Raw genomic sequence first — 15,411 nt, 5'->3', positions numbered from 1 at the left:
CTAGTCGATCCCAGTTTGTCCCAGTTAATCCCAGTCCATCCCAGTGACTCCCCCCAGTCCCTCCCAGTATATCCCAGTACAAAGCCGCTCTGTCCCAGTCCCTCCCAGTACAGAGCTGAGGAAAGTGAAGGGAGACGAGCACACATCCTGATTGATGAGCATCGATCTCCGATTTATTGATCCAGCTTGCACACTTTTAGAGTAGTGTTAATTAAGTGCTAATTAAGCTCATACATATTGCAAAACCCGAGCTCATCATTGGTTACAGATTACACACCAACCCCTCCTTTGTTGTCAATACCTGTGGTTCCTTGTTGAGGCTAATACTTGTTTTTCTCATCCTGCTGTTGACTTGTGGTTTGACCATTCTCAAGGACTCCATGTTTTCCACCATGTTTTTCTCATCACTTAGCCAAGGACACAGTGTTTATTGTTGTTAAGGAAAAAGCCTGAGACCTTGCTGCTTACAGCTGCCTTTTACTTTTTAACCAGCTGTATGTGCTCATGGCCTTTCTATAAGCCATGTCTGAACAAAATTCTCCAACACATTCCCCGTTTTTCTTTTTGCGCAAGGAGGTTAGTCTGCAAGGTTTTTTTCTATCATTCTACTGACCATATCTTGAATACAATTAAAAATACAAGGCAAAATAAGCAAAAGCATTAAAAGCACACTTAGTATCCCTATAGCAAATGTCACAAGGTTCCCAGCCATGGTCCAAGCAATGGCTTTTACCCCAAAGGGTTAAAACCACCCCCAACTGAGCCATAATCTCCTGCCCTATAAGGCATTGCACAGTAGGTGGTAATTGGACTAAGAAAAAGAAAGCTGTTAGCTGTTTTCCTTCATGCGAACCAGAAGAGAAGGGGAACGGCTAGGGCTAATAATGCTGGAATCTGCTGGAATCTTTTGGCCCAGTGAAAGGACTGTCATGAAATTTCATCTCTGACATTGAATCTCATTGCTACCTGCAAGGAAGTCCCAGATAACTCATCATTAGGCGACCATGTGCTCATTTGAGATACTTCAGAACGGTACGAATTGCTCAAATGCTGCTCTGAATTGCTATGATGTCTGGGCTGTAGCTGGGTTTAGATGTGATTCTGGTCAGTATCCCCTGAGGCTCAGTTTTGTCGTGATATGAACTGATGCAGTAAGCTTGACTTAAGAGTGGCACGGACTAACGGAGTCAGTCTTTGAATGCTTCTGAATATATGATCTCCCTGTCTGCTGCTTTTCTAGGCACAGCTGCAGGTGCAGGGCCTTGAGGCAAAGCTCAGTGTGCAAATTCCTGGTGCCATTCTTGCCTTCCTGCAGGACCCTGGTAGAACGTGGTTGTTTCTGTTATAGGGTAGTTTCTCCAGGCTGGACTCCCTGGGCTTGGATTACAAGGAAAAATATGGATCCTTATAGTCCCTGGACATTAAGAAACAAAGACAAATGACACCAAGCCCTGCTGCCCCCGGCATTCTCCTCAGGCCCCTCCGTTCCCGCCTCCTGCCCTGAGGGCCATGGGGGCAGGATGGCGTCCTGAGGGCGGCGCCAGGATCGTGTGGTCAGAGCCTGGATCCTGTGGGCAGAGCCTGGATCCTGACTGCATTGCCCGGATAGTGTGGGCCAAGTTTGGATCCTGCGGGCTGCTCCTGGATGCTGTGGGCAGAGCCTGGGTCGTGTGGGCCGCGCCTGGATCCTGTAGGTGTCACCAGGATCCTGAGGGCAGTGCCCAGATCAACCAGGCAGCACCCAGATCCTGAGGGCAGCTTTTGGATTGTGTGGGCAGTGCCTGGAAACTGAGGGCAGCTCTTAGATCCTGAGGGCAGCGCTTGGATCCTGACAGCAGCACCCGGATCCTGTGGGCAGCTCCCATTTCCCTCCCAAAACTCACCCTCTATCCACAGTTCTGGAACACAGTGACTTCTCCAATCTATACAACTGGTGAGAAACCACATAACGGCATGTGATTGTCTAAAGTTCAAATTCCTGCCAGAGCAGATGAATGTCAAAAGCATCACCCACCTTCCCTCAGCCCAGGCCAGAGCTGACATCCTGTGGTAGCCAGCCAGCCTCCTGAGGGGGTGTTCCCCTCAGGAAGGGGTCGTGCTCCAGGAAAACACACCAGCTGTGCCTCGGCTTGTGGGGACATCACGATGCCATTGAGCTGCAGGGGCATGTTTCCCCTGTCCCAGTCCGTAGCACCTTCACCGCACTGCCACTACTTCTCCAGTGGGACGGGCAGCATGGAGCCGCTCCCTCCACAGCTCACGGGGATCAGCGGAAGCATCTCCTCGGCTGCGCTCTCTCCTCCATGCCGTGGCCGCAGGGAAACACTCCAGGGTTTTCTTCCAGCGCCACGAGACGCGTGCCGGTGCTACGTGCTGGCTCCTGGATCCTACTGTGCACAGGGATGCATCTCTGCTGTCTCCTGGGCCAGGCAGGGCTCCTGCAGCCAAGAATGCTCAAAAAGTCTTCCAGTGATGGCCTGTCTGTGGGGTCCATGCATAAACACCACCTGATGATGTGCTGGCAGTCTGCGGAGAGAAACCAGAAACTGCCGCTCAGCAGGACAAGGCTCCTGTCCATGCTCTCCCACATTCCACAATGCCCAGGCCACCAGGAGTGCTCAGAGCTGCACCCAAAAGCTTCCTATCAATCCCTTCTTGTGGAGGACAACAGCACAGAGGAACAGGTGCCACCTCCTCCAGCTGAGCCCAGGAGATCCACCTCCTCACCAGCTGCAAGAGCAGGATGCTTATGTGCCAGCTGCTCCTCCCAATCCCGTTCTTCCCCTCATGTCTTGAAGGCACATCCCCACCTTGAGACATCTGGGGCGGGAAGAAGAGCTGGCCCCAGACAATGTCCTCGTTGGTGTGGAAAGGAAGGTGCCTGCAGACCAGCTCATAGAGCAGGATGCCCAGGGACCAGATGGTGGCTGGCTGGCCATGGTAGCAGCCAAAGAGGATCCACTCTGGTGGGCTGTACTCCGGTGTTCCTATGGGACATGGGCGCAGCTCATCAGGCCCATGCTGCTCCCTCCCTCCCAGCCAGCTCCCGTTCCACAACAGCCAGCCCCTGCCCTGCCAAAAAGCAACTTGGCTGCAGCTGGCTCCCTCCTTCCCTCCCTCCTTCCTTCCCTCCCTCTACCCACTCTGCCAGCCAAGGGGGAAACTTTGCTGCCCTGCTGGGCCCCGGCTTTGGGCTCACCCGACATCCAGGTGTAGAATGTGTCCTGGAGGATTGTGCCGCACCCAAAGTCGATGAGCTTCACCTTGCCCGTGGCCAGGTCGACGAGGACGTTCTCGGCAATGATGTGACGGTGCAGGACACCCCGGCTGCTGCAGCACCGCACGGCCTCCAGCACCTGGCTGAGCAGCCCCTGCACCACGGGCTCCGTCAGGAACCACTGTTCGTGCAGGAAGTACCAGAGGTCCTGCCAGCGCTGCGGATGCTCCATGAGCAGCGCGAAGCCCTCGGGCACCTCGAACCAGTCCAGGAGCCGCATAACGCCGCAGAAGCCAAGCCACGACACCTTCCACAGCAGCGCCGGCTCCAGGGGCACAGGGGCATCCTTGCGCTGCGGGGGGATCGTGAAGTGTCAGCGGGGCCGATGCTGCGCTGCGCCTCGGGCAGCCCCTGCCCAGCCCCGCCGCGGCTCGCCATGGCCCGGCTCGGGGCGCTGCGCGGCCCCTGCTCACTCTACGCTTGCTGCCCTCGCAGCGTTCCAGCTGCCGCCCTGCCGGGCCTCACCTCAGCCTGCCCGGCATGCCCTGCCAGCTCCTCCCGCTGGCCCCGCTCACTCCCCAGCCGCGCCCACTCCGAAATGCGACCCCAGGACACTCAGTTGATGGCCACCTGTGAGCCAAGGCCAGCAACGGACTTAAGATCATGCTTGGTTAAGCGTGTATAAGAAGGAGAACATGCAGAATAAAAAAATGTTTTTCTTCTTGGACCCTGATCACATGTGTATATTGAGACAGAGTAAAGATCCATTCTGAATTAGGTGAAGTGTCTAAGAAAGGTGAAAAGTCTGTGAGGCCAAAGCTGAAGGAAAAACTCGCATGCCGAGACAGCAAGGAGACAAAGAAAGAAAACCAGAAAAGACCACAAGGTCGATTTGCCCTCGACTTAGAAATTCCTATGATAAAGAATAACTGGTGCTAAATGTCACGCGGAATGAATATGTATGAACTTATTGTGAAACTGTATGCATATGCATTTGGAAGGGGGATAAAAGAAGACCCAAGGTCTTCAGAGGCACGCATGCCTTGTTGGGGGACTTGCGTCCGGCGCGCGTCGTAAATAAACATACCGGGCTTTACAACTTTTATAAAGTTGTGAGGTTTCTTCTTTTCTCCGCAAAACATTATGGCGAGCCAAGCCAGGAGTTCTCTGTCCCCGCAGGGGCAGGGGGGATAGACGGACCTCCAAGGCGCGCCCTAGGATGTTTTCCTGGTGGGGCTCCGCTCGTCTCAACTTGCCACCTGCGAGGACAGACAAGGACCTGCTGGCCTGCGGAGGAAGATACGGTATGTACTGGGTATGTACTGAGGGGCCCTGGGAGAGGGAAAGGAGAGCAGAGAGTAAACCACCCAGAGACGTCTGGGTTCAGCTGATGGAGCAGCTGTATTAGAGACGGGGTTCATCGTTCTGATAGAGCAGACCGCAAGCGGTTCTGGAGGTGAGCCGGGTGAACCCGTGTATGTGTGTTGGGGGTTCATAGTTCTGATAGAGCAGAACTGCTGAGCCCATGTGTGTTTTGTTTGTGTGTGTGTGTGTGTGTGATGTCCGGACACTGTGTTGCTGTATGGTTAATGTGTGCACTGTGTGGTCAGTGCACTGTGTTTCTAATCGTGCAAGTGTATAATTGTATGGTATATAAAAGAGAGTAGATCTACAGGGCCCTAAAGTGCGGGGGGGTCAGTACTACCCGTGTTTGAAGCAGCTGAGTGAGGCCTGAGGCGCTGGCTGCAGCAGGCTGCGGGGGCAGGGAGAGAAGTGCCCCGCAGGGAAGTGAGTAGAAGAATGTCAGTGATAGTATTTATCGTGTTTAAATGTAGTGATTTGTGTAGATTTGGTACATTTTAACCGTGAGTATGAGCTCAGAGAGTTCCTTTGCCTTGGATGTTTGGATTTCATCTCTAGACTGCATGCTGTTATTTTGATTGTGTCCAGGAAAAATTGACATGAGTAAATGCCGAAGTATGGTATGCTGTGTTGTGTTGAGAAAAGTGAGCACTTTGAGAAATATGCCCTTTCCCAGTGATTTTGTGTGGTGATTTTCTTCCGCTGCATTGTGGTAATTTGATTCTCAGATTGTATAGTAGTGTTTGTGGAGATTTTAAGATTTTGTTGTAACAAGAGCAGCATTTTACACAGGAGAACTATAGTACGGTGATTTATGCTTACCTACGATAAAGCGAGTTAAAGGAATTCCAAGAATTCTCTCCCTTACAGCAATTCAAGCCTTGGCTCTAGTGAATTTGAGATAAAGGGGGGGTGTGGGTGCGTGTGTCTGTGGGCATATCAGAGTTTTGGCTGTGACTAGCACAGCCTTTTTGCAAAGCAGTAAAACAAGTGTAAGTAGACACAGTGCTTAATTAGATTGTGCAAGAAGAGAACTAGAAAAGACTGATATTTTGTAAAACAGAGTTTATATAGAAGAGATGAATGAGATGAATTAGTTAATGAGACGAGATTTATGAGACTTCAGCTGGTACTGCAGTAAGTCTGGACTGGAAACAATCTGCTGTAGGGATTTAAAGTTCTCTGTAACAAACAGAATAGCCTGCCTTTGTGGGCAGTTTCGGGGAGCCTTTGGTGCATCAAGAGGCCGGCACGCTGCATGAGGCGACAGTGGCTGGCCCACAGAGCCAGAGCTGCCCCATCTCCCCAGGGAACACGGGAATGGCCTGTGGGCAAAAGCTGGATGTGCAAGTATTATTGCAGTGCGGTGTTTATGAGAAACACTGGTATTGCTGTTTTGCTGTTCTAATAAGTGTCAGGGCACATGCACCGAGTGTAAATTAGAGGTTTCTGGTCAAGCGGATTCAGAACCTAAGGTCTTAGAGCTTGTGTGTGGGAACCACATCTGATACCTGCCACCTGGAGCTGTGTGTATAGGAGGAAAGTTGAGAAACTACTGTGAAGGTCTGTAAAAAGGTTTGAGTGGAAGCGAGATAGGGCAAGGAGAAATAAATAATGAGAACTGACCAGAGCAAAGAGGTTCCTAAATTAGCCCCTTTTGGGAGGGGCTCACTGGGAGGAGGCTGCCAGTAGGAGCAGCTAAGAAAATAAAAAATTTATAATACTTCATTGCTGTTAGTACTGTTTTAAAATAGGAGGATAAATGGGATGCAGTTTTTTTTTTGTATGCTGAAATGTCTTTATGTTTTAAGAGATCACCTGGAATGGCAAAGAGACTGTGAGATCAGACCACCCTCTGGTCTTGGCCCTTGAAAAAGGAAAACAAGGCAAAGAGAAAGTAAATAAAACATGTTGTTCAGCATGCAGCATAAGATAGCAACGTATGAAATCAGGCAAGGATTATCATGCTGAAATGCAAAGCAATCACAGTTCGCAAAATGAGTACATATGATTTGCTAAAGTCTCCTCCCAAGGTAAGGGAGGAAGGGTAAAGATGACCTCCCCAAAAGGGACGAATTTTTGTCGACACAAGGGTCATATACTCAGTTTTAATAAAGCTTTAGTTCCTGTGGAGAATGTTTATGTTGTAGTGTGGGGAATGAACAACTGGCCAGTCTGAGAAGGCATACTTGTGCAAACCTTTAAAGTAACATGTGTACATTGTGTACCTAAAAGCTTTTGTACAATTCGCTCAATTTGCTAAACATTCTCAAATGAGAAAGGTTACTCTGGAGGCAAATGATATAAAGATGTTAGGCTTAACATTAACAGACACTGAAATTAAGAAAGACATTAGTAAGGAGATATTAGAATAAGTAAACAAGTGTTTTCAAGGGTACGGGCCTCTGCTGTACCAAGGAGAGTGAAAGATGCTCCCCCATGAGCATCAAGCTTAAGGAAAGAACACAACTAGTGAGAACTGAGTAGTACTCTCAAAAGGAAGATAAGGAAGGAATCAGCCCAATAACTGATAGTACTGGATTAAGGGCTGTCAATAAGATAACACAGAATTTATACCCTGTGGTAGCAAATCCATATACCTTACTAACTTGTTTAACACCTGAGCTAACCTGGTTCACTGTTTCAGGCCTAAGAGATGCCTTCTTTTGCCTCCCTATCCACGAAGCCAGCCAGAAAATTTTTGCATTCAAACACAGCTCACATAGTCCATGTGCCTGAAGGCTTCAAAAATTCCCCACTCCTATTAGAGAACAGCTAGCAAAGACCCAGACTCCTGGGAAGCTCCACAAGAGGAAAGGAGGATGTTGCAGTACATGGATGATCTTCTAGTAGCCACTCGGATGAGGGAAGCCTGGACAGTAAGCCTTTTGAATTTCCTAGGACTCCAAGGATGCAGAGTCCAAAAGAAAAAGGCACGGGTAGTGAAACAGAAGGTAATCTACCTGGGCTAAGAAGTGAGTGCTGAGCAGCAGACTTTAAGGCAGGGAAGCCATATGCCAAACCCCGAAACCCCAGACAATAAAAGAATTCCGAACCCTCCTAGCCACGGCAGGGTAGTGCCAGCTGTGGGTTTATAATTATGGACTGCTCATCAGACCCCTCTATGCTCTTATTGCCAATGGAAACAGAGATCTCCAGTGGACAAAAGATGCCACACGGGCCTTTCGCCAGCTAGAGAGAGTGTCCTCATGTCAGCTCCAGCATTGAGACTTCCAGATGTAAGTAAACCATTCTTTCTATTTTTCCATGCAAGGTATTGCCGGGGGAATATTGGCTCAGGACTTGGGCCCATACTGAAGGGCAGTTGCTTACTTCTCTAAGCAACTAGATTCAACAGCCAAAGGATGGCCAGGTTTCCTCAGAGGTGTAGCAGCAGTTGTGCTGAATATTCAAGAGGCACCCAAGTCTACCCTAGGACAAAAATGACTGTGCTAGTGTCCCACACAGTGTCCGCAGTACTGTAAGTAAAGGGTGGCCACTTTGTGGCCACTGGCTTTCACCACAGAGGTTTCTGAAATACCAGGCCATCATGGTAGAGCAAGATGATGTAGAGATAGTGGTGACTAATATTGTCAACCCAGCTTTTTTTCTCAGTGGAATCAAGGAGAAGCAGTACACCATGATTGCCTGGAGACCATTGAAGCTACCTACTCCAGCCTCCAGCTGCCCAGACTTAAAGGACACTCCTCTGGACAATGCAGAGACCTGGTTCACTGACGGAAGCAGCTACATTGCCCGTGGAAAGTGACATGCAAAGTACGCAGTGACTACCTACAGAGAGGTAATAGAGTCTGGACCCTTACCAACAGGTACCCCTGCACAGAAGGCTGAGATAAATGCATTGACCTGTGCCTTAGAAACAGCAAAAGGCATTCAAAGTTGTGCATGCACATGGAGCCATCTGGAAGGAGAGGAGACTGCTAACCTCACAAGGGAAGAAGAGACAATCCAGCTGCTGGAAACAGTTCAGCTACCTGAAAAAGCATATTAAGGCCCACCAGAGAGTGAGCTTAAAATTGGAGGAAAGAAATGAGCTGGCGGATGGAGAGGCAAAGAAAGCAGCAAAGGGTGAGGTACAGATTTTCCTCAAAAGTAAGCCATAATACAATAACACTAATCAAAAGAGACGTACAACTACAAGGGGTGGGCTACCATTGAAAGAGAGCTAGTAATCCCTTCCCATTTTCATGGTTACTAGCGAAGGAAGAGCACTAGAAAATACACCAGAGCCTAACTACTTAGAAGCTTTTTCTAAAGTGTGGCTCCTTTCTCAAAATGACCAGTGATACAGAGTGCATTGAAATGAAGTGTTGACTTTGAAGTAGTAAATTCCACAGGCTTTCTAGAACATACATCTGATTGAAAGAATCATTGTCAGGAATTTATGTGCCACTATCACTCAGGTAAGATGAAAATGTGATCCTTGCCTCCAGACTAACCCCAAAATACCCCCCGGCCGAAACTCGGTCAGACTGGGAGAGGCCATGAGCCTGTACAGCAGTGGCAAATTAACTTTTCAGAACTCCCAAGGAAAGGGAGGTATCAGTATTTACTGGTGTTGATAGATATATTTTTCAGGGTGGCCAGAAACATTCCCCACCAGAATTGTCAGAGCTCAAGAGGCGACCAGATTATTTTTTCAACAAATGATACCACGCTTCAGAGTTCCAGCCATGATATCCTCAGATAAAGAATCATATTTCATTTCCAAAGCAGTGCAAAAGATTAGTAGCCACCTGGGCATAGATTAAGAACTTCACACTTCATACTGCCCCAATCAAGTAGCCAGGCAGAGAAAATGAATAATTTGGTCAAGCAGCAGATTGTAAGACTGAGGCAAGAAGTTAATCTACCCTAGCCCAAGCTCTTCCACTAGCACTATTGCAAATTCGAACTAAAACTTGAGCTAAAGGAATGCTGAATCCTTTAAGAATGCCTTATAGAAGACCATATAGAATACAAAGGGAATGTCCACCTACACAGTGGCTTTAAGCAAACAGCTCAGAGAAATTGAGAAACATGTGGCTGGAACTCGGAGCAGGGAGTTAGATAGCCTGGGGATGATGTATATGTTAAGTCTCTTACAGAGAAGACTTTGGAACCACAGTGGGAGAGATCACTGCAAGTACTTCTCACCACCTTCACTGCAATCAAAATCAAGGAGCAGGACGCCTGGATCCATCACTCTCGGGTGAAGAAGGCCCAGAAGCCCCTTAAGGAGTGACACCAGGAGACAATGAACTGAGACTAAAACTTACTCGGGCAAAATGAGTATATTGCGGTCGGGAGTAGTTTATACTTTAGTTTACAGAATTGTTTTGTATGTAATTATATCTGAAGTTTTAGAACTAGAGAGTACCTCTGTCCAAAGCAATGCTGAATGGCCTTGGTCCCAGGTGTTTAATCAGTATACTGGATCCATGAGGAAACCTTCTGAGATAAAGGATTTAAACCTATCCGCTGTAGTAATTCACGGGGATCAGATATATGAGGAGCAGGAATGGCAGGAACAGGAACTGTGGACACTTAAGGGATCAGAGGAGAAGAAATCAAGGTAGGGTGCCGGATGATAAATGGGACAGCTTATGAGAGACCAAATGAAATTAGTGTTGTAACACCTCCTGGTGTAGACGGACACCAGGAAGTCTGTGATAACCTAAGTGAATCAGACTGTTGGTGTAATTTCACCTTGATACAGCCTGTAGAAGTGACCTGCCTTTGAGCTCGAGTTGCTATCAGACTTTCATTTAAATTCAAAGCAGACACTGCACCTTCTACCACAGCAGGGCCTTATACACCCCATACTAGTTCAGACTCAACCCAAACTTGAACCCAAAGTGTATGAAATAGGCCCCTACGTAGTAAAGAATGCGAGTGAACAACAGCTATTATTCAATCCAGAATTGTCTCTCAAATGTGTAGAGTTGATAATGCAAACTAATATCTCAAAAATCCAACCAGCCTGCCCATCCTTCCTAAAAACTTACTTTGAGGGCTGGACAACATGGTTACAAAAACAGGCATACCTCAGGAGCAGAACAAGAAAGGAAGGAGCCAGCTCTCCTGGTGCCTAAAACCAGGAACACCAAGAAATCAGTTTCCTTAAGTCATTTTCTAAGCTGGTTGGCTGAACACTCAGGCAATGGCTGGTAAAGGGTGCTGAACTGCAGGTGGTGAATTAACCTAAGCAAGGAAGGTGATTTTCTTTATTTATAGCTATCCCTTTTCCTACTGAGATTTGGATCAGTGATTTTCCCAGTCTGAGGCAATTGGATTCTGCTTAAAAAAGGTAGAGAGAGAGACCCCCCCTCAGAGCTCAGCAGCAGGCTGTAGGAGTTTGAGCACCACAAACCTGATCCCAGTTTCTTCTGAGGCACTGCAATGAATTTAGGCTCTTCTCTCAGATTTCCCCTTCATTATTTACTTGAGGCTTGGACCTGCCCTGAACACAGTCCACAGCTTGATCTTAGCTAGGGGCAAGGTGGGTGAAGTTTTGTAGGCCAGGAGAGACATTCCTGCTTGTAACACATCTGGGAAATCAGGTGCTTTAATCAGGATGGGGAAGGAGAGGTTAGATTCCCTGAGGTCTCTACATTTAAGAACAAACATCTGCTTCAAGTATGACCTAAACCTCTGTCAGATACACTTGTGAAGTGTGTCTGAATTTGCAGTGTGAGCCCAGCACATCCCTCTGGCAGGCAGGGATGGTCATGGACTGAAAGCAGTTCCTGTTCCCCATAATAAACATCTAACTGGCATATTAGGGACAAGATTAGGAGTTTTAAATGGAATTGATTCAGAAATACTGATGAATAGACTGGCCACTGCAGCAGGTAGCCTAACAAAATGGAAGCAGCCTTTATAGTCATCTCTATTGGCATTAGGAACTAGCCAGTGGCAGATTTCAAAGTACTGACAAAGTAAGGAAGTATGAAAAGGCCGGGGACCAAGACCACAAGCTGATAGTAGAAGCACTTAGAACAGTTCAAGATAATGTGCCTTTAGCTTTCAGTTGTATACAAGCACAGTTATGGGTGCAGGCAACAGCAGCTCTGATCATACGGGAAGGGGGTGAAGGTAATTTTCCAGCTGAAATTCGGAAAATTGTGTGGGACAATGCAATTGATTTTGAAAGAAAGTTTCAGTCCTGGTGGATTATGGTGAATTTCACCTATGATCCTGTTTCTAAAGTAGCAACTGCCTTTGTGCTTACCATACATAATGCCACTGTTTATGTTATCCATCCCATCATTGCTCTAGGATTAAACCATGAAAAAACAATACTCTACCCTTCAGAACATAGAGTGTGGGCACGAAAGATGAATGAAAAGTGGCAGACAGTAAACTTAGAATCCTGCATTACTAGAGAACAGATGGGGTTCATTTGTGAAAGCAATACTATGAATGCTCAGGATGTGTGTTTGGACACGGAACAGAGTATTTGTCACTTTGAAATTCATCCAGCCACTGACCAGAGAACTGTGCTCGTATATACTGGAAATGGGTGTATGCTTGAGAACTGCTTGTGCTGCTGTACAAATTGATAGCAATGATGTTATTCTGTCTAGTAGAAACCATTCTAATTTCTGTATTTGTAATTTTGTTAAGATTATTGGGTGTGATTTTTCGTATTTGGTACCAGTAACATCTCACCAGCTGATTAAAGCCGATTACACACTGTATCACAGACTACCACCTACCCCTATTGGGATGAACCTTACATTAGTGAAACAATTAATTAAGCACCAAGACCTATTGGAAGGCTTGAAAGAAATCCAAGAAAGTGGAAAGAAAACCTTAATTACTGTCCAACATGATACAAAGGAGATAACCAGGGTTCTACAAAGAATGAAACAAAATATGGATTATCACTGGTGGGATGTGATCTTTGGGTGGTCACCAACTGAAAATGGAATCTTTAATAAGTTGTGCCACCCCATTGTAGTTTTACTAATATTAGTTGAGATAAGCTTAAGATTATCTATTATATTGTTAATTTGGAACTGGAGAATACTACAACAAATGGCTGTACTAACCTCTTTATCAAACGTACGTAGTGAAGAATTAAAAGACACTTACTGTCATGAAGGTTTTCATTAAGTAAAAGAATTTACTTATTTCCTAGGAAAGGGGGGAATGAGACAGAGTAGAGATCCATTCTGAGTTAGGTGAATTGTCTAGCAGCGGTGAAAATTCTGTGAGGCCAAAGCTGAAGGAAAAACTCGCATGCCGAGACAGCAAGGAGACAGAGAAAGAAAAACAGAAAAGACCACGAGGTCAATTTGCCACTGACCTAGGAATTCCTTTGATAAAAAGAACTGGCAATAAATGTCACGCAGAATGAATATGTATGAACCTATTGTGAAACTGTATACATATGCATTTGGAACGGGGGATAAAAGGAGACCTGAGATCTTCAGGGGTACGCATGCCTTTTGAGGAGAATTTTCTCCATATGCGTCCGGCGCCGTAAATAAACATACCGAGCTTTACAACTTTTATAAAGCTGTGAGGTTTCTTCTTTTCCCCGCAAAACAATAGGAAGGAAAGCATGGAGTCCCTGTGCTTCAGCAGCAGATGAGAAGAGATCCTCAACATGCCAGGGTCAGCTGGACCCGTCAGGTGGCCCCTGGGAGGCCAAACCAACCAGATCTGTCCTTTGTTCCTTTGGTTTTATGGGGCCCCACACTGTCACAATGGTGTCTTGGATCTATGAGGCCCCACAGTGCCATAATGGTGCCTTGTTTCTATGGGGTCCAGCAGTGTCACAATAGACCCCGTGGTTCAATGGAGTCCCACAGTGTCACAATGGCTCCTAGGTTCCAGAAGGCCCCAGAGTGTCACAATGATCCCACTGATTCCATCAGCCCTTGCAGTGTCACAATGGTCTCTGTTGTTCCCCAGGTCCCACAGTGTCATGAGACTCTTCCATGAGCTTGCAATGTCACAATGGACCTTTGGACCCTGGGGGTTTGCAGCGTCACAACGGTCTCTTTGGTTCCACTGTCACAATGTCACAATGGACCATTGATGACAGGAGGCCACTCTGTGTCACCCTGGAGCTTTGGTTCCATGCAGGCCTGCAGTGTCACAATGAACCCTTGGTTCAATGGAGTTCCACAATGTCACCATGGCCTCGAGGTTTCGTGAAGCCCTGCAGTGTCACAATGGTCTCCTTTGGTGGCCCAGTGTCACAATGGACCACTGATGACACGAGGCCCTGCAATGTCACAATGGACCTTTGGTTCCATGCAGCCCTGCAGTGTCACAAAGGACGTTTGGTTTCAAAAGGCCCCACAGTATCACAATGGTGCTCTTGGTTTATGGGGACCCCCAGGGTCACAATGGTCTCACTGGTTCCATGAGGCCCTGCAGTGTCACAATGCTTTGCTTATTCCATGGGGCCTCATCGTGTCACAATGATCTCCATGATTTCATGAGTCCCCTCAGTGTCACAATGGCCCCTTGGTTCCATGAGGCTGTCAAGTGTCTAAGTGAAGTTAAATGCTGCTAAGAGTTGTTTTTTTGCTAAGTTTTTACGTTTATTATAAGTTATAAGCTAAGTTAAATATTGTTATGTGTTAGTCCTCTTTTAAATTGCTAAGTCATAGGTTATAATTTAAGTTAAATACTGTTTAGCAGCATTTAAATTCACTTAGACCTTGTGACTTAACCTTACCTACAGGCCTGACTGACTCAGCTATCCAAGGCACTCCAACCCCTCAGAGAGCAGCATTTCTGCCACATTTCCCCAGCACAGGCACTCCTGTGTGCACACAGACACAAAGAGTCAGTGCCAGGCACCTGTGAGCAATTCCCCTGAGGAAAGGGAATGCTCACTGTGGATCCTCTGGCATCTCCCCAGGGGGTGAAGGGCTGAGCCTGGAGGAGTGGGGGAATCAGCCCAGGCTCTGTCGTTGTTCGGGATCCCCGAGTGCAGCAAACGGGAGAGTTCTCAGCTGGGAGAGGCCCCACTCAGAGGGAGTCGCTGGCCCAGGAGTGTCACTATAGGACACAAAAGAACACAAGCTCACATCGTTGTTCTCATGGTGAAGAAAAAAGGGGAAGTTTATTTTCTGACTCCAACATTTACAGCTTTCCAAAAGTGACAGTGGATTGGAGGGTGACAGTGACACCTCTCCAATGACACTGGACAAACCAGCAGTCCATCAACTGTCTTCTCCTCCATAAAGGAATGCAAAACAATGAGTTATTTATAGAAAGTGTGTGAGAAAGTTCACTACAACAATGTCAACATCAGAAGGCTTAGAAAATCTTAAAAAACCAGGGCAACATCTCACTGTTTTCCTTTAAAAAAGAAAAAAAAGAAAATTAACAATATGATAAAGAAAACATGAACACTGTTCAGTGTCCACTTGCAGAGGAATCATCAGAGTGATCACTCTCATCATCTGCACCCGAATCATCACTCAATGATTCCCCCGCTTGATGCCTTCCAGGTTGGTCACGGTTTCCATCTTGCTCATCAGCTGGATTCTGTCTCTGCAGTTGCAGGTCAGGTTGAACAAACTTTGAAGGTACCCAGCGTACCCCAGTGTGTGTGGATACACAAGCATACCCACGCCCCGAAGCAATAAGGTCATAGGGACCTTCTCACTGTTTGGTGACTAAATTCTGCACCTGTACCTTCACTCAAGGCTGATGTGCCTCCCCCGCAGCCTGCAATGAGAGATGGTGATTACAAATGACAGGGTTATTTGAGTTCTGCGGAGCAGTGAGATGATTGATTGTGCACAAAGCTTTTGCCAACCGACTGTGCGGGGTTTCACCCTGCATTCCCTGTTTTTGTT

The 15,411-nt window shown here is 47.2% G+C and overlaps 1 protein-coding gene across 1 annotated transcript in view; it reads right to left on the bottom strand.

Annotated features, from left to right (window-relative positions):
* Window positions 1–2,266: 2,266 nt before the first annotated feature.
* LOC134434473 (serine/threonine-protein kinase pim-1-like) overlaps window positions 2,267–15,411 on the bottom strand; it is a 129,413-nt gene continuing 116,268 nt past the window's right edge. The window contains exons 2-4 of the mRNA XM_063183126.1: window positions 3,200–3,569; window positions 2,811–2,987; window positions 2,267–2,526 (exon numbers count right to left, since the gene is read on the bottom strand). Of these exons, the coding sequence (XP_063039196.1) occupies window positions 2,267–2,526; window positions 2,811–2,987; window positions 3,200–3,569 (807 nt within the window). The remainder of the gene's footprint in view (window positions 2,527–2,810; window positions 2,988–3,199; window positions 3,570–15,411) is intronic.

This window comes from Melospiza melodia, unplaced genomic scaffold (genome assembly GCF_035770615.1).
Source record: "Melospiza melodia melodia isolate bMelMel2 unplaced genomic scaffold, bMelMel2.pri scaffold_37, whole genome shotgun sequence".
In the NCBI taxonomy this organism is placed as follows: domain Eukaryota; kingdom Metazoa; phylum Chordata; class Aves; order Passeriformes; family Passerellidae; genus Melospiza; species Melospiza melodia.
Note: the sequence above shows the minus strand (reverse complement) of the source record. Positions and strands in the feature narration are given on the sequence as shown.